Here is a 21,814-nt window from a genome sequence, read left to right as displayed (position 1 = left end):
CGTTAAACACCCTCGCCGCCGCCTACACGCTCATGACCTGGACCACCCCGCCGCCGACCACCACCACCGCCCCGCTGCGGCGGTCGACGACGACGTGGTGCCAGTCGGCGGCCGGGGCGAGCGGATGCGCCGGGACTGCGAGGTGGGTCACCACAGAGAGCCCGGTCCGCGCGTTCCACACCGTCACCGTCCACGGCTGCGCAGCGACGACGGCGACGAGGCCGCCGCCGAGCGGATACGCCGCGCGGACGGTCCCAGCCTGCCCGCGCACGTCAGAGCGGCGCGCAACAACCCGCTGCGCGCTCGTGTCAACCACCGCCAGCTCGCCGGCGACCGAGACCAACATCACCTTCTCACCGCACGCCCGGGCAAGCGCCACCGTCGCCGTCCGCATGCCCACGCTGATCTCGGCGACGCGGACCCAGTCGCGCGCCGCGCGCGTCCACCACGCCAGTCGCCCACACGCGTCCGCCGCCGCCACCGCCCACTCGTCGGTCACTGCCACCGCCACCAGCCGCCCACCGGGCATGGCCAGCGCCTCGAACGCCGCCACCTTGCGCCCGCTCGACAGCTTGAACTCGGTCATTGCGCCCGCTGCGCTGGCCACCACCGCCCGCTTCCGCGGCAGCACCACCGCACCCACCACCGCATCGCTCTCCCTCCCGTCATCCGGTAACGCATCAAGCAGCTCGTCGCACCCAACACTGCCGCCCTCGCCCTCCACCTCACTCCCGTTCCGACCGATCTGGATCGGCGGCGGGACCGGGAGGGTGTGGAGGCCGGCAAAGGTGGCGCTCGGCCGCCCGCCCGCCGACGCCGACGCCGACGCCGACGCCGACGCCGATGCCGCCGATGAAGGCGTCGTCGGCGTGAGCGGCTTGGGCGAAGGCGCGGGCGACGAGGCCGCCGACGACGACCACGCCACCGAGGGAGTCGTCGGTGTTGTCGGCGTGACGCACTCGGTCGAGACCTCGTCATCGGTGACGGCGGCGTCATCTGTGGCGGCGGTCATGTCGAGGATGCGGAGGAGGCGCCACGAGGCGAGAGCGAGGACGGCGACGCGGCCGGCTGCAGTGGCGGCGAGGACCTTGCCGCGGGGAGCATCGATGGTGAGGGCGACGACGGGCGAGGAGAGGACAATGTCAACGACCCGCGACGAGCCCGAGGCCGAGTCGATGACGGCCAGCTTGCCGCCGGCCGAGCCGACGATGACGGCGGTGGGCGAGACGGCGGCGACGGCTGTGACCTCGCCGGCGAGGACGGAGCGCGGCGGGAGCGGCGAGGGGACCTGCGCCGGGCAGAGGGCGCGGGCAGAGGCCCAGCAGCTGCCGGAGAGGACCAGCTCGCGGCCGATGTCGGCAAGGAGAGTGGCGCGGAGGGCATCGAGCTCAATGGTGGCCAGCGGCGAGAGGCCCGGGTTGGCCGAGACGTCGAGCTCGACGATGCAGTCGTTGGCGGCAAAGGCGCGGGCGAGCGGGAGGAGCGAGGCGTCCGTGAGGCGCGGGTTGTCGGCGATGGAGAGGGCGGAGATGCGCTCGGCGGTGGGCAGAACAACGGCGATGTTGGCGACGAGGGCGTCGGCGAGGTCGGCCGACGCCAGGTCGACGCGGATGCGCGAGGCAAAGGCCGAGAGGGCGCGCGGCGTGGCCGAGGGCGGCGGGACGGCAAAGGCGGCGAGCGCCCGACGCATGCCCGGCGGCAGATGGGCCCACACAATGTGCGGCGCGCCCGTGACCAGGCACCGCGGATGGGCTGCGCACGTAGCGCCCGGCGAGTACAGGTCCCTCGAGTGGCTCGGGCCGAGGTGGACGGCCCGGAGGCGGGTGCAGGTAGCCTCGATGAGGTCGAGCTCGGGGAGCGGGATGCGGACGCAGCCGACGAGCCGGAGGACAGCGAGCGAGAGCCGGCAGTGCGCCGCCACCCGCCCCACCGTCACCAGCTCCACCCCGCCGCTCACGTCCAGCTCCTGTAGATGCGGCGTCTTGGCCAGCAGCGGCTCGAGGAGGACGTCCGTCAGCACCGCCACGTTGCGGAGGACAAGCGTCCGCAGCGTCATCGGCGTCGCCGCCTTGAGGATTGTCTTGAGCGCGCTGCTGCCGACGGCGCACGCGCCAAAGTCCATGTCCGACAGCATCCGCTGCATCAGCAGCCGGTGCGGGAGCTTGGCAAAGCCCTCGGCGTCGCCAGCGGTGACGAGGCCCACCAGCGCCGCGTCGTACCACAGCGGCGCGTCGCCGGCGCCCGGCAGCTGCGACGGGACAACGAGCGCCTCGAGATCGCCCTGCTCGCCGGCCGTTCCTCCGTCCTCGCTCAGCGCCGTGACAATGGCGCCGCTCTTGGACCGCTTGCGCCCGAGGCCCAGGCCCTTGTGCCCGGCAGCCGACGACGACCGCGTCCGCGACCGCGTCCGCGACCACGACCGCGCCCGCCCGCCACTCACCACGCTCGTCGGCAGACACATCTGGGCGTCGAGGATCTCGTCCGGGCTGAGGCGGCGGCCGCAGCGCCACTGCTTGCGGAGGATGCCGGTGATAAAGGCCTTGACCGGGCATGGCGTCTTGGCGGCTTTGGCATAGATGGTGGCGAGCTGCGGCTGGGCGGTGGCCAGCAGCTCGGTGTGGGTCATGGCCGGGTCGGCGCAGACGGTGCCGACGACGTCGTCGATGCGGGCGACGAGCAGGTGGACAAGGCCGGCCTTGAGCATCGCCGGCGCCTCGGACATCCGCAGCTCCATGCCGCGGAGGACGTCCAGCGTGAGGTCGACGATGGTCCGCCCATCGGGCGCGTGCGCCAGCTGCGCCGCCAGCGCGCTGTCGACCTTGGCCCGCATCCCGGCGCGCATGCAGAAGAGCACGTTCTTCAGGAGGGCAAGCCGGGCCGAGAGGCGGCCGCCCTTGGCGGTCGGCTCGACAAAGGCCCGCCCGCGGCCTGTGCGGACCAAGCCGAGCGGCGAGGCGGCGAGCGAGACGTCTCCCGGCGCGATGACCGCAGCCGGCAGCGGCGGCAGGTGCTCGGCCACGTAGCCGCGCGGGCAGGCGTCCTCGGGCGAGGTGATGAGGGCGAGGACAGTGTGGAGGGAGAAGGAGTACGGATCAAGGGCGAGTGGCGCTGCCGAGGTTGGGGGCGCGGCGCGGAGGGCGTCGGCGAGGAGCGGGCCGTGGACGGCGTGGGTGACGAGGAAGACGTGGATCTTGTTGAGGTAGAAGACCTTGACCAGATCAGCGGCGGGCACGCCGCCCGGATGTGGCGAGCGTCCGCTCGCGCCGCCGTGGAAGAGCGCCCGCGCCAGGACGGAGACGGCCACCTCGTGCGGGGCGGTGGCGTCGGCGAGGAGAAAGTCAAAGGCGCCGACGCGGACGCGGGCGTTGCCGGCCAGCACCGCCGAGCCGAACAGCTGGCCCACGGCCTGGGGTGCGAGCATACGGACCTCATCGGTGGTGGCCGAGTAGAAGACGGCGCGGTAGGCCGGATAGCGGGCGCAGAAGGCATCGCGCGAGGCGAGGAACTCGGGCCATGCCTCGCCGTCGATCTCCCGGATGGCGGCGCCGAGGTGGCACGCTCCGCGGACGGGCGCGCCCATGCCGATGCCGAGCCCGGCGTACCGCCGCGGCGGGCCGCGGGTCCCGGCCATGCCGTAGGTGCAGACTGGCGAGGAGATGCCGTCGAGGCTGACCCGCCACGCCGCCGCCGCGAGGTACCCAGCGTCACGAAAGGGAAGCGCCGCCAGGAGCGCCGCGTTGGATGTGTCCAGTGCCCGCGGCGCCGCCGCCGCGCCGCACCGCGCCATCCCGCCCGCCATGTCCGCCGCCATGTGCGCGAGCGGCGTGGCGATGGTTGGCGCTGCTACCGGCGCAGCCTCGGCAGCGAGCGCCGATGAGCCGACCAAGGCGTGGAGGGCGGCGACAAGCTGTGACGCCACGTAGCTGTTGACCACCTGGGCGGCAACAAGCGCGGCGAGGAGGAGCTCTGTCGGCGGCGCCCCGGGCCGCCGCCGCTGGCCGGTGACCAGCCTCGGCGAGACGTTGAAGAAGGCGGCGAGGGCGGCGACGACCGTGGTGATGGCCTCGACGAGGTCGTCTGGCGGCGCGTCGCCGAGGGCTGCCAGCGCTGCCAGCGCGTCGGCGTGGCGGATCCGCGCCTGCGGGAGGCCCGCCAGCGGGTGCGGCAGCTCGGCCCGCTGCCGCCGCTGCGTCGCGTACTCATGGAAGATGGTGGCGTCGCCGGCGACAAGGGCGTACATGTGCGGCGCGGCGGCTGCGGCTGCGGTGGCCGGGCTCGCGATGCGGGTGCGCGGAAAGGCAGCAAGGAGCGCCGACGCAGCTGCAGCTGCGGTCAGCGCCTCTGGCTGCGGCGTGACGACCAGGACCCGGCAGAGCGCGTTGATGCGCGCCGGCCCGCAGACAGCGACGGCGTGGGCAATGCCCGACGCTGCCAGAGGCTTGGCCGCTGCGTCGAGCGCCGCCAGGGTGCACATCCAGCGGGCGTCGGCGCAGAGCGCTGCCGTGTACGGCGAGACCGAGCAGAGGAGCGACGACGAGCCGAGATCGACCCATCCGCCGTCACCTTTGTCGTCGCCGTCGCCGTCATTGCCGCCGTCATCGTCGTCGTCGTCGTCGTCGTCAGCGTCATCGTCCGACGATGACCCGCCGAGGAGCTCGGTCGACTCAGAGGTGGCGAGCGAGGACGACGACGATTGGGCCAGCGAGGCAATGGCGAACGAGGCAGCCAGCGGCGGCGAGCCGAGCTGAGTGGGGCTGCTCGGGCTCGACGGACTCGAGGGCGAGGTCGGCAAGTCGTCGGGCATGGCTGCAGCGGCGGCAGCAACGTTGGCGGCGGTCCGCTCTGCGACAGCCAACTTGGCAGCCTTTGCCGCGCACGTCCATCCCGCAAGCGAGGTCGCCATCGACGTGATGGCGGCAGCAGGCGCGGCGTCGACGGCAGGCTCTGCGGCGGCGGCAGCAGGAAAGGCGCCGGCAAAGCGCTTGGTGACGGCCGAGAGGAAGATCGAGGCGACGTGGAGTGGATCCGAGTCGAGCTCCGAGTCGGACGCATCGCCGTCGGTCGGGTCTGCGTCCTCAATCTCGTCGAGGGTCTCGGACGAGGTGCGGAGCGTCGAGCATGTCAGCGACGATGAGCGGCGGACGGGCGACTCGGTGGTCGTCACCGATCTGTCCGCCAGCACCGTCATGCCGCTCGGCAGCGACGAGGCCAGCAGTGGCGTCGTCGGCAGCCCGTGGGCGCTCCCCTGAGCATCCTCTCCATGATGCGATCTTGTCGCTGCGAGTGACGAGCTTGGCGGCGGAGCCGAGCTGCGGTCAGGGATGGGTGTGGGCGCCGCCGATGGAGCATAATCGTTGGCTGAACGATTGTTGTTGTTGGCAGGATGAGCATAATCGTTGGCTGAACGATTGTTGTTGTTGGCGGGATGAGCATAATCGTTGGCTGAACAATTGTTGTTGTTGGCGGGCGGAGCATAATCGTTTGCTGAACAATTGTTGTTGTTGGCGGGATGAGCATAATCGTTGGCTGAACGATTGTTGTTGTTGGCGGGATGAGCATGATCGTTGGCTGAACAATTGTTGTTGTTGGCGGGCGGAGCATAATCGTTGGCTGAACAATTGTTGTTGTTGGTGGGATGAGCATAATCGTTGGCTGAACGATTGTTGTTGTTGGCGGGATGAGCATAATCGTTGGCTGAACAATTGTTGTTGTTGGCGGGCCGAGTGCCATGGTTGTCGGAAGGCGAGAAAGGCGTGACTTGGTGCGGCACGCGCGGAGGGATGGCAGAGTTGGGATGGAGCTGTGTGAGGATAGCGTCCACGAGCATGTCTGCAAACGCGTCCTCACATGTAACAGCTTCTTTCCCGTCTATGGTCCCGTTTTCGTCCCTCTCACCCTCCCCGTCCGCCCCCACACCATGCCCCTGCCCACCGGCCAGGTGGCCGGAAGAACGGCAGAGGTCACTCGCCGCTCGCTCGTCAGCGACAGAGAAAGACGCGCGAGTGTTCCCGCCATTTCCAGGAGGGACAGCCAAGCCAGAACCACACATGCAAACGTCGGTGATGCCCATCAAGTCGCACACGCACATGCTCTCTCCAAATTCAATCTCATCATCCATCCTCACTGCACTCGTCCCACACAGGCGTGCGTTGAGTGCTCACCTCCCGCTCCCACCGCCGCTATCTGCCGCCGCCGCCGAAAAAAAAAAAAAAGAAAGCGTCGTCGCTTTCCGCTTTGGACGGAAGATGGTGAGCGGGAGCGATGCCCAAAAAAAAAATTGCACGTCTCTCCACCGCACCCGGTATTCTCCGCACCGGTACTCCTTGCACACACACGGTGGCAGTCATGGCCGAGTGGTAGTTTCATCAAGGTCGGCTGGGGCTGGGCGGGGATAGCGAGGTGATGGCGGCGTCGATGATGGCGGCGATCTCGATCTGGCCACAGCTGCGGGCAGAGTTTGCGGCGCGGCAGAGGTCTGCGTGCTGGTGAAGGGGGCGGAAGGGCGTGGCGAGGATGGCGGTGACGATGTCGGTGTGGCCGGCTATGGCGGCGATGACGAGGGCGGTGGAGGAGAAGGCGGTCGGATCGACGCCTGGCTGGGCGAGGAGAAGGTCGACGACGGCGAGATGGCCACGGCTGGCGGCCATGCGGATGGCGTAGTTGCCGTCGGCGGCGGGATCGACCCGTCCGGAGGCGAGAAGATTTGCGACAATGGCGGCGTACCCGTGCGCCGCCGCCTTGCGCAGCGGCAGGTTGTCCCGGGCAGCCGGATCGGCCCGCCCGTCGGCGAGCAGGAGCGCTACTGCCGACGCGTGACCGGCCTCGGTCGCCTTGCACAGGGCCTCGTTGTCGGCGGCGGTCGGATCGACGCCGGGTGTGGCAAGGAGCTCGCCCAGCCGGGCTGTTCGGCCGAGGGCGGCGGCGAGGCGGATCGGGTAGTTGTCGTCGAGCGCTGGATCGGCGGCCGGATGGGCAAGGAGGAGCTCGACAACGTCCATGTAACCATGCAGCCGCGCGCTGCGGAGCGCGTGCAAGTTGTCGGCAAATGGATCGATGCCCGGGGCAGCGAGGAGGAGGGCAACGACGGATGTGCGGCCGGCAGAAGCAGCGTGGCGGAGGGCGGCGCTGGTGTTGCTGGCAGGATCGACCCGCGGATCAGCGAGGAGCAGCTTGACGACGGCATCGTGTCCGCCTGATGCCGCCGCGCACAGCGCACGCTGCTGGTCGTGGCCAGGATGAACCGACGGGTCGGCCAGCAGAGAGCGGACAACGTCGTCGAGGCCGGCTGCAGCGGCACGACATAGCGCCGCGTTGCCATCGACGCCGTCGACGGACAAAAGGAGCAAAACAAGGTCGGTATGCCTCCCGGTCATGGCAATGGCGATGACATTGTCGACGTCGCTCGGGTCGGGCGCGATGCCTGCGGCAGTGGCGGCAGCGAGAACAGCGGCGAGGGAGGCGGTAGACGCAGAGTCGGTGACAGCGCGGAGAAGACGGTGAAGGAGGGGCACATCAAGGACGGCGGATGGCTGAGCGAGCAGGCGGTGGACCACATCTGCCCGGCCAAAGGAGCAGGCCTTGGTGAGCAAGTCAGCCATGTCAGACGACGGATCAAGGAGCGGGTGGTCGAGGAGCATGATGGCGATGTGGGGATGCGGAGACCGCATGGCGCGGACAAGCAGCGAGCTGGGCAAGACAGCGCGCTTCACCTTTGCGTCATCCACCAGCAGCCGGACCATCTCCTGCCGGCCAAGGTCGATCGCCAGTCGGAGGAGGAGCTCCGAGCGTCCGGCCAGGTCAACCAGTGGAGCAAGAGCGGCCATGAGCTCGATGGTGTTGGCCTTGACGGCACAAGCGGCGACAGCGAGGAGAGCCAAGGGCGAGAGCGGCTTGTCGGTCGGTTGGGCGAGCTCAAGCGCCGTGGCTTGGTGGCCATAGAGAGCAGCGAGGGCAGCGAGCGGTAGCGGGAGGAAGCGGGCGCCGAAGACTCGACGGAGGAAGGCGAGTCGGACGGAGTAGGACGGCATGGCGGGCGTGCCCGAGGAGGACAGCCCCCACGAGGGATGGAAGACCATGCGGCGGGTGGCCATGTCTCTGACGAGGGCCATCCACTGGTGGCACTCCTCATCGCCTGTGGCAAAGACCATGTGGATGAGGTCTGCCGGCAGAGGCGAGGAGGCCGACGAGGCAATGATCCGTCTGCCACCGGCCCATGCCTGGCTGCGGATGCAGTGTTCGAGGCCACCAAGGGCATGATGTAGCGATCGGGTAAAGGGCGAGCCGAGGAGCGCCGTGTAGAGGTAGCGGCAGGTGAGGGCGAGCGAGAGTACCTCGCCAGCTGTCAGCCTGTTTGTCGCGTATGCGATGAGTTGCAAGATCTCCCGTGACAGGCCCGTGAGCATGCTGGGGATGGAGCGATGGCGATGGAGCGAGGGCGAGGGCGAGGGCGATGGCGAGGGCGATGGCGAGGGCGAGGGCGATGGCGAGGGCGAGGGCGAGGGCGATGGCGAGGGCGAGCGAGGGCGAGAGCACCGGTGATCGATCGTGTGCGTGGGCCGGAGGAAGAGAGAGAGAGGTGTGCAGGCTTGTCATCGGGGTGGACGTGAGCGATGAGCGAGCGTGTCTTTTTACCGGTGATGAGGCTGTGATAGGTGGTCATGGTGGTCATGGTCATGGTGGTCATCGTGGTCATCGTGGTCATGGTGGCCATGGTGGTCATGGTGGTCGACGTCATGGTGGTCGACGTCATCGTCGTCATCGTCACCATCGTCGTCATCGTCGTCATCGTCACCATCGTCGTCATCGTCGTTATCGTGGTCATCGTCGTCATCGTCGTCATCGTCGTCATCGTCGTCATCGTCGTCATCGTCGTCATCGTCGTCATCGTCGTCATCGTCGTCATCGTCGCCATCGTCGTCATCGTCGTCATCGTCGTCATCGTCGTCATCGTCGTCATCGTCGTCATCGTCGTCATCGTCGCCATCGTCGCAACCATTGCCCGTCCATCGATGGAGATGAAGCCAGTACGGCTACCCGAGCTCATCGAAGGAAAACCAGCGGGAGAGGAAGCTGTTGGAGGCGATGTAGATCTCGTGCGAGTCGTGGGTCTGTAGCTGCTCCATGACGTCGACCATACCGGTCACGTCGTACACATCAAGCGCGTCAGGGACGGCCATCTGAGCTTCGTTGTCCATAGCTCGCACGGCACGAAGGATGTGGTCTACGCCGAGTATTCCGCTGCGGATGCTCTCGCTCACCGTTAAAACGCACGCCTGGAGCTGAGCTGTGGTGAGGACGACCTCCGACTCCAGTTGTGCCACAGCAGCAACTGCGGTATGTACCCCATCTGCATGCGCTGGAGATGGTTCGCGTGGCATCAATGTGGCTCTCTCTTCCTCTCTCCTCCTTAATGAGCGTGAGGTACAGGAAAAGGTCGTGCGGTGGCGTTGCGTCTGCGCAAAACGGCGCTGTCCCAGTTGTTCTTCCATTGAGGGAGCCAATGGAATAAATGGGTGGCAGAAAAAAAGAAACTGGCTGGCCGATGTGGAGGGGCATGCTGGGGCCGACGGGCATGGCCATCATGGGCGCCGATCTCCGCCTGGTGGACCGCACGGGCGTGCTGGGCCGACGGGCATGGCCATCATGGGCGCCGATCTCCGCCTGGTGGACCACACGGGCGTGCTGGGGCCGACGGGCATGGCCATCATGGGCGCCGATCTCCGCCTGGTGGACCACACGGGCGTGCTGGGGCCGACGGGCATGGCCATCATGGACGCCGATCTCCGCCTGGTGGACCACACGGGCGTGCTGGGGCCGACGGGCATGGCCATCATGGACGCCGATCTCCGCCTGGTGTGTCGGGCGACGGGATCGGTGGTATGCAGGTCGTCGTTGAGCCCTGCAGCAGTGATCTGGCATGCGATGTGGGAGACGGGGCAGTCGGCCGGGATGGAGGGCGACGCGCCAGTGACGCTGATGATGTCGGCTGCCGACGCCGCCACGAGATCGACTGGAGAGAGACGGGAGAGACGAAAGAGGAAGGGAGAGGCAGGAGTGACGGTGACAGTGGGCATGGACGGAAGGGCCAGCATCACAACGGCGATCATCATGGTTGGCGTGTCGACGGACGACACCATGATCGTCGTCAGCAAGGTGGCGATGATGGTGCCCGTCATCGTCATCGAGGAGGTGATCTCAGTGCTCGACACCACAATTACCACATCGCACACTGCTCTGCAGCTTTATCCCGGCGCTACACAACCGTCTTTGCCTTTGCCGCCGCCATGGCCGCCAGCTGCTTGCTCCACGCCGAGCCAAACAAACAAAAAATCAGCGATCAAGCACTGAGCGTTTTTTGTGTTGCATGCAAGCAGCAACAGCTGGAAAATAGACCCTCGGCCCCTCTCCACCCCACCGATCATCATCATCAGCTTGATCTGATGACGTATGCGTGTTATGTGTCCAATCAGAGAGCTTCTACGGAGTGTTCAGATGGTGAGAAGCCACGCGAACTCGGCGCGCGAGGAGACGCAGGGGCAGGCCGATGCGACGGCGGCCGACTGGGAGCGGCGGAGGATACCTGCGGCGAGCATGTAGTCAATGGCGATGGGGATCTCCTCCTCCAGCATGGAGGCTTCGAGCCAGGTTATGAGCGCGCGGCGCGAGGGCCATCGGCGGACGCGGTTGCTGTGCATGCGGGCGACGACGTGCAGGGCGTCGTCGAGTCCCCACCAGAGCGTCTCCGGCTCGAGCGACACAGGCGCGTCGAGCGGAGCGGCGGCAGGGATCTGCCCGGGCGTGGCGTAGAGATTGACGTCGATGCCCGGGAGCAAGTGCTGTCGGCCGACCAGCTCCACCAACTCTGCCGCCATCAGCACCGCACCGCGGCGAATGGCCCTGCCTGCAGCGCTCGGCACCACGTCGACCATGCCCTCAACGAGCCTGCGGAGCGAGATGGCAGCAGCAGCGGTAGCGGCAGGCGAACCAAAGCCCGCAATGACAGCCGCGATTGGCGGCTGGGCACTGGATATGACCTCGGCTGGCGATCGGTGCCGCGGCAGGTCCGCCAGCTCCGCCACCAGCTCCACCAGCGCCGCCCAGGCAAGCGCGGCGGGCCGACCGAGGTGGCCCATCAGCGCCGCGCGCGCGTCCCAGTATGTCTCGCGATCGTTGACAATGAGGGAGAGAAGGGCGAGCCGGACACGCGCGGCCTCAGATGATGCCGGCGTCACATCCATCAGCTCCACGGCCTTGTACCGCTCCCGCGCCTTGCTCCGTCGGCCGCCGGCCGCCGCCACGTCGCCGTCGATCAGCAGCAGGCGCGGCACGAGGTCGAGCCACGCATCGGGCGCCATGGAGCTGACCAGTCCGCTTGCGCTCATTGCATCTCCATTAGCCAGCGCTGCCTCGGCGGCCAAGCACTGCAGCTCGGTTGAAGGTCTTGTCGGGCTTGCGATGGCCCATGCGACGGCGCGGCCCGGGTTACCGAGGGCGAGGAGCAGACGGCTCGCGGCGGCGTGGAACTCGGCATCGACCCGATCGGAGCTAGCCATGACGGCAACAGCGGCGAGATGGTGATGCGCGTCATGCAGGTTGTGATTGGCGAGGGCCACCTTGGCCCTGTACGTCGTCAGCAGGGCCGGAGGCACTGGGAGGGTGGCGAGAAGCTCCAGCGCCTCGACGGCCTCGGCGAGGAGGGCGGCGGTGGCGCGGCCGATGCGGACATCGTCGACAATGGCGTCGATGTAGGCAGCAAGAGCGGAAGCAGCAACCGTATCCGAGGCGCGATACCTCGGAGTCGGGGAGATGAAGGCTTCGGCAAACGTAGGCGTCCCGCCGTTGTACCGCCCGGGGCTCTCGGACTCGGTGATGGAGGTGACGAGTGCGTGGGTAAGGATGGGCGTGGCGCCCAAGCCGCGGACACGGGCAAGCAATCTCAGCCGCTCTGCGGCATGGGCCACCGATCGGGTTGTTGGCTCGGTCGTGAGGGTAGCTAGCGCGTCGAGAACAAGCTCGATGTCCCAGGCGAGTCGCGCGTAGCCGAGGTACGCGCTCGGCGCGGCGTGGCGCGGGTTGGGCGAAGCGGCCATGACCCGGCCGAGGTGATAGGCGACAAACTCCGCGTGGGCGGTGTCGATGGTGGCGCGGACGGAGATCCACTCGATGGGGTGGACAAAGGCGAGGAGGAGAGGGCCACGGGGCGAGTTGCGGCGAACGATGAGGACGCCTGCGGCGACGGCGGCGTCGACCAGCTCGCTGGTGGTCACGGTGCGGAGGAGCGGGACGGCAAAGGGCTCGAGGTCGAAGGCGGCGATGGCGGCGTGGATCGCCGTCACCAGCTCGAGCTCGGCCTCGGTGCCCATGATGGCGAGCATGCGAACAAAGGTCATGGTTCCACCGGCCGCCTTGCTGCGCGCCAGCCGCTGATGGACCAACGCCGTGACCCGCAGCGCGCAGTGTGCTTTGGGACTGTGTTGCGCCCGCGCATCGGTCACCGCCGCCAACACCGTCGTCGAGGTGAAGATCGAGGGGACGCCTGCGGCTGCGGCTGCGGCGGCGTCTGTGGCTGCTGCTTCTGCTTCTGTCTTGCTCGGCGTGTGGGTGTCCGCATTCTCGTCGGCATCGGTGATGGCCAGCCGCTTGATGACATGCCTTTGCTCGTCCTCGTCCTCGTCCTCGTCCTCGTCACCACGCCCGTCCTCGGGTTGATCGTCGGTGGCCGAGGTTGTGGCCGTGGCTGTCGCCGACATGGTCGAGGTCACGACGGTGGGAGTCGAGGCAACCGTGACCGAGGCGATGTTTGTGGACGACCGTGCTCTGCGCGATCCGCGCGATGTGCCTGCTATTGCCTCGTCTGATGCCGTCGCTGTCTTGCGGCGAAACGACACAGTCGGCGTGCGCTGCGTGGGTGATCGCGGTGGGAGCCGCTGCAGCGACGGGCGTTTGATCATCCGTGGCGATGACAAGCTCGGGGCAACGCTGCCCGAGTCATTGGTGAGTCGCAGCGTCCGTCGCAGCAACGGCGCATCGCCGGTGCCCATGCTGTCCGAGCTGTTGCTCAGCCGGGCCGCTCGCCGGATTGTCGACGACGACGTGGGATGGAGAAGGCCGCCTGCGCTGCGGCGATCGTGGCTGAGATGGAGGAACCCGTAGCCAGCGTCCTCGCCAACCGCCTTACCCAGCTCGTCACCATCGTCCTGGTCGTCATATCCGCGTTGTTGGATACGACCGGAGTTGCTGCCGGTAGCGGCAGCGGCAGCGGCAGCGGCCTCCAACTTGCCGTCGAGGAGGTCATCACCGTCGAGGTGACTGTGACAGCCGTCGCGGTGACGGACAACAACAACCGAGTCCTTGTCGTCCTCATCATCTTCATCAGAGAAGACAAAGATGCTGCTCAGCTGCTCCGATGGCTTGCGCTGGTATGATGCCTCCAGAGCCGAGGCGTACAGCTCGGCTGCGCCGCTGGCGTGCGGCCGCATGCGGTGATTGCTGTCGACGGCCACAGCCGAGAGAGAGGAGGAGATGGAGGAGGCAAAGTGCTCCATGTCTGCGCTCCACGCGCGATCGAGGGCAACATGGGTGCATAGCGGACAGATGACGAGAGCATCGTTGCTCACGGTGGCCGAGAGCGGGATGCTACTGAGACCGGCGAGGTTGGTCAGCGCCAGCGGCGAGCTTGTCTCGCGGGCCGAGATGGCGCTGGTAGCAGAGGCCACCGATCCCTGGCCGCCGATGGAGACAACCGAGGGCAACGAGCCGACCGAGTGCAATAGAGACTCTTGAGCCGCCGAGCTTGGTGGGCGCGGGTGGAGAGGCGGACGGTGTAGAGGTTGGCGAGGCGATCGGCGCCCGGGACGGACGGATCAAAGACGACGCCGCCGGCACCGTTGACGACCCAGGGGCGGATGAAGGGATTGAGGGCGACGGATCGGGAAGAGCGGTCCATCTGTGTGAGGATGAGGAGGCGATCAGGCTTTGCGGCGAGGAGGTGGCGGAGGATGGCGTGCGAGGCTGGGTCGATGCGGGCGTAGCCGGTGACGACCATGGCAAGCAGCTTGTCCTCGGCCGCCATGGCGTCGATCCACTGGCCGAGGGCGCGGGCGACGAGAGTGGCCACATCGTCGCCGTGAGCGAGCTGGCGGGCGTGCTCGATGAGCCCCGTAGGATTGACAATGCTGAGATGGCTGCTGCGTCGGCTAAGGACGCGACCATCGTCCGAGCCGCCCGATTCCTTCCACGGCGGAGCGATGGTGAGGGCGGCGGCGAGGAGCGATGACGCCGGCGAGAGGACGGTCGGCCCACGGATGACGTCGGTGAGGACAGAGAGAGTGGACGGCGAAAGATCAAGGTGAGCGGCTTGTGCGTGAAAGGCCGAGACGATGCCTGCGGCGTGCGATCCGTATGCCGCCGCCCGCTCGCCACCGTAGAGCGACCAGAGCAGGCGCTGGATGATGTGTGGGAAGGCGGTGCAGCGCGAGGAGGCACAGCTGGCGGCGAGAGCGGCGGTACAGGCCGAGGCAACAACAACGTCTTCCTCTGCCCGCAGCTGCGCCCGCATGTGGTAGATCATCCGTGGGATGGCCGATGCGTCCGGTGCGTGCTTGTCCTTGGTGAGGAGAGTGATCACCGCCGGCACGCCGTTCCGCGCTGCTCCCAGGGCGAGCTGGAGGTCGAGCGAGGCGTGGAGCGAGACGGTGCCGAGCCGATGGCGCCACTGCTGCTCGAGAGCAACGAGGGCGGCATCAGCTTGCGAATCAGTCAGCTCGGGAGCCAGATCGTTGAAGAGCTCAGCAGCCTCGTCGTAGGCGCGGCGATGGAGGCTGATGTACACTGCGTAGCGCGCGCGCGAGAGCTTGGCTGTCAGCACCGTCTCGAGATGGAGGTCGTCGACGACGGCCGGGCCGAGGTCAAGGACGAGAAGTGAGCGAAAGCGAGCTTCGAGGCAAGGACGGGCAGCGGGGTGAGCGGCGGGTGCGATGGGAGCGCCATGCCGGCGATGAGGGCGAGGATGGCCAGGATGAGGTGGACGAGGCCGTGGCTCGGCCCGAGGGCGGCGGTGGCGGTGGCGTAGCAGGCGAGAGCGAGGAGACTGCCGCATCGGAGGCGGTTGATGAGATGGATGCGATGCGGGCGAAGGTACGCAACGGAGGCGGCGGCAACAGAGGCGGCCAGCGCGGTAGTGATGCTGATGGCGACAGAGTGGGTCGAGATGGCGGCTGTGGCGACGATGACGGTGGCGGCGCCACGGACAATGAGGTCTGGAACGCCAGACCAGGCGCGGGCGAGCGATGGACCACCGACCGGATCGATGGCATGAACATTGGTATGGCTCACAAGTAGCAAGCCGAGAGCGAGATGAATGGCCAGCAGCGGGAGGAGGAGCGGGCGGGCGAGGAGGACGGCGAGCGGGAGGTAGCCGACGGTGTAGATGAGCCTGACAAGAGCAGCCGCGCAGGCGACGATGGCGGTAGTGTGCGGCGGAGGGGCACCTACGGCGAGACGAAGGATGCATGCAATGGTGGCGATGATGATGAGGGCGAAGATGACGATGGCGATGCCGCGGACGAGTGGCGGGACGGCAAGCGGGGTGTCATGCGGTGCGATGACCGCGACAAAGAGCAGGAGGCCCAGGTCAAGTGCGATGAGCGCGAGGGCCCCGCCAACGCGCCAAGCCTTTCCGAGGAAAGATTTCTGCGGCGGAGCGTCAACGATGAGCAGGGCGAGGCCGACAAGGCCGCGACGCAAGCCTGACGAGGTCTTGGGCGCACTGGAGACAGCCGGCGGCCTGGCGGTGGACCTATTCATGGGCGCCGGGATGTTATCACTCTGCAGCTGATTGATGAGATGGGTGGTTGGCGATGGCGGCGGGAGTGTTCGTGAGCCTCCTAGCGATGATGGCGCTGTTGATGATTGTGGCGAAGCCTGCAGCGGGGCGAGAGCTTGCGTGAGGCTTGCCGGTTGCGGAGCAGGTTCAAGCGACGGGATTGAAATGGATGACGACGATGACGAGTCGTCCGATTTTTTCGACAGAGATACCAACGACGAGACGGCTGAATCGTGCAAAGAGGTAGACGACGACGAGGAGGAGAGCAGATCTATGTGTATGAGGTCATTGTGAGCGGTGTGTATGTAAGGGGAGAGGACTCCTGGCCGAGCCAGTTCAGGCAATGGGTCGAGAAATGGTCAACACTGGCGAAGAATATGAGTGAGGGGCAGCATGTGTACGTACTTTGCTGGAGAGATTCATGCGGAGGGGGTAGGGATGGAGATGGATGGACGGCCATGGTGCATGTGTGCGGAAGATATATAGAGATAGAGAGATAGACTGTATGTATGTATAGCTGTGTGTGTGTGGGGGGGGGGGGGGGGGAGGAGGAGGGAGAAGAGTATGCGGGTGAGAAAGTGCGGCGGATAGTGTGGACGTTGACTTGTCAACGCGGAGGTCGATGCGGACAATTTTGTTAATTGGCACCCAGGCAACCTGTTGCACCAGATAGTATCAGGTATGACACAGGCAGACGTAGGCATGACCGGTTGCCGTGAAGAAGTGCTATGAGTGTAAGTATGTATGGGTATGAGGGTGTGTGGTGGTGTGGTGAGTGCGAGGTGGTCGGAATGGGTGCGCTGACAGGTAGTTGAGGGGGACGTCATCGTGTCGTGGATGGTGGATTTCCCGCACTTGCTGGCCCGCAGCTTGCAATGATTGATGGGATATGATTGTGCGTGTGCGTGCGTGTGCGTGTGTGCGTGTGTGGAGGGTGTGGCGATGATGGTGACCATGACCATGGCGATGGATGTTGTAGGTTGTAGGCCTTGTGTGAGACGCCACTCATTGTCGCCGGCGCTGTGGCGCTCATCATCATGGTCGTCGATCTTCATGTTTGCCTCATGCTGTTAGCCGAGGCCTAGATGATACCCCTCTGAATGCCCCCCCCCCCCCCCCCCTGATGATGTCCCTGAGATTGTTGGCTCATGGCCTGTATGACCACCGGTCACTGCGCATTGCCTGTGCTCAACGGACACACTCAACTGCAGTCAGGACAGCTCCGAGGCGACAGAGCGACCAAGGCGACAGAGCAAGGGAGTGACCAGACGAGCAGGGCGAGCAGGACGAGCAGGGCGAGCAGGACGAGCAGGACGAGCAGGGCGAGCAGGACGAGCAGGGCGAGCAAGGCGAGCAGGACGAGCAGGACGAGCAGGACGAGCAAGGCGAGCAAGGCGAGCAAGGCGACGGCCGAGACGATGGACGATGTGAGGACAGTCAAGCTGGAGGGGTGCATGACTGCTGCTGAGGCTGGAGATTGGGTGGCCAAAGTGGGCGCGGAGGAGGTGCGGGTGGTGATTGGCGGGGCTGTTGATGAAGTGCTCATCCACGTGGTGAGCATGTGCTCGGGCATCACAGACATAATCTTGGCCAACTGCTCTGCCCTCACAAATGCATCACTCTATGCCATCGCTCGCTGCTGCCCCTCGCTCAAGCGGCTTGATCTGTGCAACTCGGGCTTGCCCTCGGCTGACACGCTGGCTGCGCTCATCGCCGGCTGTCCGCTTGTTGTCGACATCGACGTCACTTGCTGCACTCTCATCAAGGACGACGCGGTGGAGATGATGGTGGCTGGATGGCAGCTGGAGAGACTGGTCCTTACAGGCTGCGAGGATGTGTCTAGCAGGGGCGTCGAGGCCATCGCAGCTGCAGGCGCCCAGCTCAAAGTCCTCTCGCTCTCTCGCATCGCTCAGGTCTATGACGACGGCCTCATTGCCATCGCTGCCGGCTGTCCGCAGCTCACGTCGCTGATGTTGCAGTGGTGCGCTTTCTTTACCGATGTGGGCCTCCTTGCCATTGTCGCAGGCTGTCCGCGGCTCACGCGGCTCTGCCTTGACCGCTGCACCCGGCTGACACCCGCAGGCATTGCGGGCCTCGTCGGCTTGACCGACCTTGTCGAGCTCGATCTGACCGACTGCAGGTCGCAGGCCACCGACGATGCACTGGCCGCGCTTGCTGCTGGCTCTCCGCAGCTCGAACAGCTCCTCCTCCACAACTGCACCGCCGTCACCGACGCCGGCATCGAGGCCATCGCCGGCGGCTGCACCCAGCTAGAGGTGCTTGATCTGTGGGGCTGCACGCTGGTGACCGACACCGGCGCCGCTGCGCTCTTCGATCTTGCTCGGCTGACGAGAGTCTCGCTTGATGCGACAAAGATCTCATCGGCGATGAAGACAGCAGTCGAGGGCCACTGCACGGCCATGGCGGCGGGCATGGCCACTGCAGGCAGCGCGTAGGATCAACGACGTGGAGGGCAGAGAATGGCGGCCTGAAGGGCGTCTTTGGCGGCTTGCGGAAGATCGCAAGCAGAGCGAAGAGTTGTGATGACATAGCGCCCGCGTCTGTAGTGGCCGGGCAGTCATTCAGGTACATAGTTTTGATATGGGCACATCGATCGCTGACCTGCATCAGCAGTCTGTCCGTGGCCACTGGCACCACCTCGGTCACCAACTCGGCATTGACCGACTCGAGCTCATCATCGATCTCGGTCTCGGTGGTACATCCGTCCACCGCCACTGTATCATCCATGTTGAACGACCTTCCGCACACTGTCTGTTCCCTCTGTGGAAGGAGGGGACGAGCGAGTCAGAGTGAGTTGGCGCTTCGCTGAAGGGTCCCGTCGGCTTGGATGGTCCATGTCGGATGCTCGATGGGGATGGGGATGGGGATCAGACTGGCGCAAGAGTTGCTTCCCTTCTTGTTGCTCTCTGCGCTGCACTTGCTGGTCTTGATCTTTATCCGTTCCGTGACCTCGACCATGTGCGGCCAACGTTGATCTCGTTGCACCCGGCCCGCTCGTCAGCCTCATCCTCCGTACTCGCCGGCGCCCGCTTCACCGCCATCCATTCCGTCTGGCTCGCATCGGCCGTCTTTGACGCTGCGGGCGGTGGTGATGGAGGCGGTGGCCGATGTATGCCAACGCGCGCAACGTGGTCACCATCTTGCACGGGCCTTTCATCGCGTCAGGCATCGGCGTCATGCCGTACGCGTCGATTGCCCCAGACCGCATCCACAGCGCTCCGCACGGAGCGCAGGCGCGCGTGCAGGCAATCTCGTTATGGTGGGCCACCCGCTCGCTCAACGACTACCAGAGGCGGCCAGAGGTGCTTGCCGAATCGTCGCCGCATCGGCTTATTCACGAGATCCGGATCATTGTCTCGGGCGTGTTGCCGTCGGCTCCCGCAGTTTCCCTACACGCTCGGCTAACGCTGCGGCACATCACAAAGCCTCCACGCTGCTGGGCGTGTTTTACTGCGGCATTGCGTCGCCCGCAGACGATGTCCCGGCGGCGGTGTGGGCGCTGCGGTACACCACGAGGAGAGATTTGAGCCGTAGGACTAGCGGCGTGCTTGGAAGATGGCGATGGCCTTGTCGACGTGCTGGAGGATGTTGGCGCGGTCGGCCTGGAGGGCGGCGATGTTGCCCGTGGCGATGGTGACGTGATCCCTGACGTCGGCGAGCTCGGCCTTGGTGTCGGCGAGCTCGGCCTTGGTGTCGGCGAAGTCGGCCTTGGTGTCGGCGAGCTCGGCCTTGGTGTCGGCGAGCTTGGCCTCGAGTTTGTCCACGCGAGTGGAGGTCCCAGCAGAGGCGCCTGCACCGCCGCCAATGTCGCCACCAGCAGCGATGGTCTCACGGACGTGGTCAGCAACACGCTCCGGGATAGAGCTTGTACCAACGATGAGGTTGTAGACTTCTTTTGCAGCCGCGTTGGTGTCGCTGCCAGGCTTGTTGAGCACAGCCGAGGCAATCGAAAATGCCGTCTCGCCGTTGGCACCGAGAGCCCACAGGTCAGCACCCGCGGCGAGTAGCGCCATGGTTGCCGGGATGTTGGAGAGCGAGACGGCGACGTGGAGCGGGCGCAGTCCAAGGGACGGTTCGAGGGCATTGATGCCGGCGCCGGAGTTGATGAGGAAGGCGAAGACAGGGATGGAGAACGGGATTGTGTCTGCGGCATGAAGAACGATGACGAGGGCGAGGGTGGCCTTGTTGATGCCGCTGGTTAGCTCGGTGGCGCCGTCGCCATGCTCGCGGATCCAGGCGACCATCGCAGATGAGAACACTGCAGATCGCTCCACGGGAGCAGCTACGTACACATGCGTGTTGTCCGGCTGCAGCGTGAAGGGATCGAGACCAACTCCGCCCAACTCGGCCATACGCTCAGCTGTCAGCTGGTTCGCGGCGATAATGGTGTCGAGCACAGTGGCGCCGTTTCCGTCGACGGCAGACTGGTCGAGGACGACATCCAGGGCGGCGACTGCCTCGAGGAGAGCCTTGAGGGCACCGTGCTCCGTGTTGGCAGCCGCGACATGAATGACGGGCGTATTGAACGTGGGTTCAACAGCGTTGACGTCTGCACCAGCGGTGATGAGCTCGGAGACGATGTCGGCTGAGATCGGGACGGTCGGTGAGGCGCGGAGGACGACAAAGAGGGCGACGGTGGCCTTGTTGATGCCGTTGGCGAGCTCGGTGGCGCCATCGCCATGCTCGCGGATCCAGGCGACCATCGCAGATGAGAACGCTGCAGATCGCTCCACGGGAGCAGCTACGTACACATGCGTGTTGTCCGGCTGCAGCATGAAGGGATCGAGACCAACTCCGCCCAACTCGGCCATACGCTCAGCTGTCAGCTGGTTCGCGGCGATAATGGTGTCGAGCACAGTGGCGCTGTTTCCGTCGACGGCAGACTGGTCGAGGACGACGTCGAGGGCGGCAACTGCCTCGAGGAGAGCCTTGAGGGCACCGTGCTCCGTGTTGGCAGCCGCGACATGAATGACGGGCGTATTGAACGTGGGTTCAACAGCGTTGACGTCTGCACCAGCGGTGATGAGCTCGGAGACGATGTCGGCTGAGATCGGGACGGTCGGTGAGGCGCGGAGGGTGACAAAGAGGGCGACGGTGGCCTTGTTGATGCCGTTGGCGAGCTTGGTGGCGCCGTCTGCGTTGGCCCGCAGCGACTCGATCATGAGGCCGACAAAGACCGGCGCAGAGGATGCGGGCGAGTGCACGTACACGTGCTTGTTGTCATCATCGAGATCGTAGAGGTCTGCGCCGTTGGCAAGCAGCGTGTTGAGCGCGTCCACGGAGAGAGCGTTACAGCGGGCCATGAGATGCACCGGATGGGGCACATGGGCTTGAGCAAAGCCGAGCAGAGCACGGGCGTGCTGCGATGCAGGGAAGTCTGGTTGGGCGATGGTAGTGCGCGCGCGACGCAAGTCGAGGGTAACCTTGGAGCAGTTGTTCAAGTTGAGGGTTGTGAGGTTGGGGCAGCCACCGGCGAGGGCGACCACTGCCGCATCGGTGATGTTGGAGCAGTTGTACAAGGAGAGGGTTGTGAGGTTGGGGCAGCCACCGGCCACCGCCACCACTGCCGCATCGGTGAGCTTGGTGCAGCTCCGCAAGATGAGGGATGTGAGCTTGGGGCAGCCGTCGGCCACCGCCACCACTGCCGCATCGGTGATGTTGGAGCAGGAGGACAAGTTGAGGGTTGTGAGGTTGGGGCAGCCACCGGCGAGGGCGACCACTGCCGCATCGGTGATGTTGGAGCAGTTTTCCAAGCCGAGGAATGTGAGGTTGGGGCAGCCACCGGCGAGGGCGACCACTGCCGCATCGGTGATGTTGGAGCAGTTGTACAAGTTGAGGGTTGTGAGGTTGGGGCAGCCACCGGCGAGGGCGACCACTGCCGCATCGGTGATGTTGGAGCAGCCGTTCAAGCCGAGGGATGTGAGGTTGGGGCACATCTCCACCACCACCATGGCCATGGCGTCGATGTTG

General features: G+C 66.0%; 6 protein-coding genes across 6 annotated transcripts; 3 read left to right on the top strand and 3 right to left on the bottom strand.

Annotated features, from left to right (window-relative positions):
* Positions 1–15: 15 nt before the first annotated feature.
* AMSG_12427 (uncharacterized protein) lies at positions 16–8,402 on the bottom strand (the record flags this gene model as incomplete). The annotated part of the gene is made up of 2 exons (XM_013897387.1): positions 16–5,245; positions 6,591–8,402. 2 exons carry the CDS (start codon positions 8,400–8,402, stop codon positions 23–25), a joined length of 7,035 nt encoding a protein of 2,344 aa, XP_013752841.1. The 3' UTR covers positions 16–22.
* Positions 8,403–9,633: 1,231 nt separating this feature from the next.
* Positions 9,634–9,910, top strand: AMSG_11243 (uncharacterized protein; the record flags this gene model as incomplete). The annotated part of the gene is made up of 2 exons (XM_013897378.1): positions 9,634–9,852; positions 9,905–9,910. The coding sequence occupies 2 exons, from the start codon at positions 9,634–9,636 to the stop codon at positions 9,908–9,910; spliced, it is 225 nt and encodes a 74-aa protein (XP_013752832.1).
* A 521-nt stretch (positions 9,911–10,431) lies between these two features.
* On the bottom strand, positions 10,432–16,362 carry AMSG_11242 (uncharacterized protein). The gene is made up of 2 exons (XM_013897377.1): positions 16,229–16,362; positions 10,432–16,094 (listed from the first exon to the last, which is right to left on the bottom strand). The coding sequence occupies exon 2, from the start codon at positions 13,542–13,544 to the stop codon at positions 10,488–10,490; it is 3,057 nt and encodes a 1,018-aa protein (XP_013752831.1). The 5' UTR covers positions 13,545–16,094; positions 16,229–16,362; the 3' UTR covers positions 10,432–10,487.
* Positions 16,363–16,783: 421 nt separating this feature from the next.
* On the top strand, positions 16,784–18,279 carry AMSG_11241 (F-box/LRR-repeat protein 20; the record flags this gene model as incomplete). The annotated part of the gene is made up of 3 exons (XM_013897376.1): positions 16,784–16,798; positions 16,822–16,866; positions 17,209–18,279. The coding sequence occupies 3 exons, from the start codon at positions 16,784–16,786 to the stop codon at positions 18,277–18,279; spliced, it is 1,131 nt and encodes a 376-aa protein (XP_013752830.1).
* Positions 18,280–18,951: 672 nt separating this feature from the next.
* On the top strand, positions 18,952–19,249 carry AMSG_11240 (uncharacterized protein; the record flags this gene model as incomplete). The annotated part of the gene is made up of 2 exons (XM_013897375.1): positions 18,952–19,197; positions 19,229–19,249. The coding sequence occupies 2 exons, from the start codon at positions 18,952–18,954 to the stop codon at positions 19,247–19,249; spliced, it is 267 nt and encodes an 88-aa protein (XP_013752829.1).
* A 42-nt stretch (positions 19,250–19,291) lies between these two features.
* Positions 19,292–21,801, bottom strand: AMSG_12426 (uncharacterized protein; the record flags this gene model as incomplete). Its single annotated transcript, XM_013897386.1, has 2 exons — positions 19,292–19,343; positions 19,382–21,801. The coding sequence occupies 2 exons, from the start codon at positions 21,799–21,801 to the stop codon at positions 19,292–19,294; spliced, it is 2,472 nt and encodes an 823-aa protein (XP_013752840.1).
* Positions 21,802–21,814: the final 13 nt, after the last annotated feature.

Source organism: Thecamonas trahens (genome assembly GCF_000142905.1).
Source record: "Thecamonas trahens ATCC 50062 unplaced genomic scaffold supercont1.73, whole genome shotgun sequence".
Lineage (NCBI taxonomy): Eukaryota > Apusomonadida > Apusomonadidae > Thecamonas > Thecamonas trahens.
The sequence above is the reverse complement of the archived record's forward strand: the minus strand, read 5'-3'. Positions and strand labels throughout refer to the sequence as shown.

What these genes read in the sequence shown, in the direction of transcription:
- AMSG_11242 (XM_013897377.1), bottom strand. Translation starts at nt 13,544, where the DNA reads ATGGAGCACTTTGCCTCCTCCATCTCCTCCTCTCTCTCGGCTGTGGCC.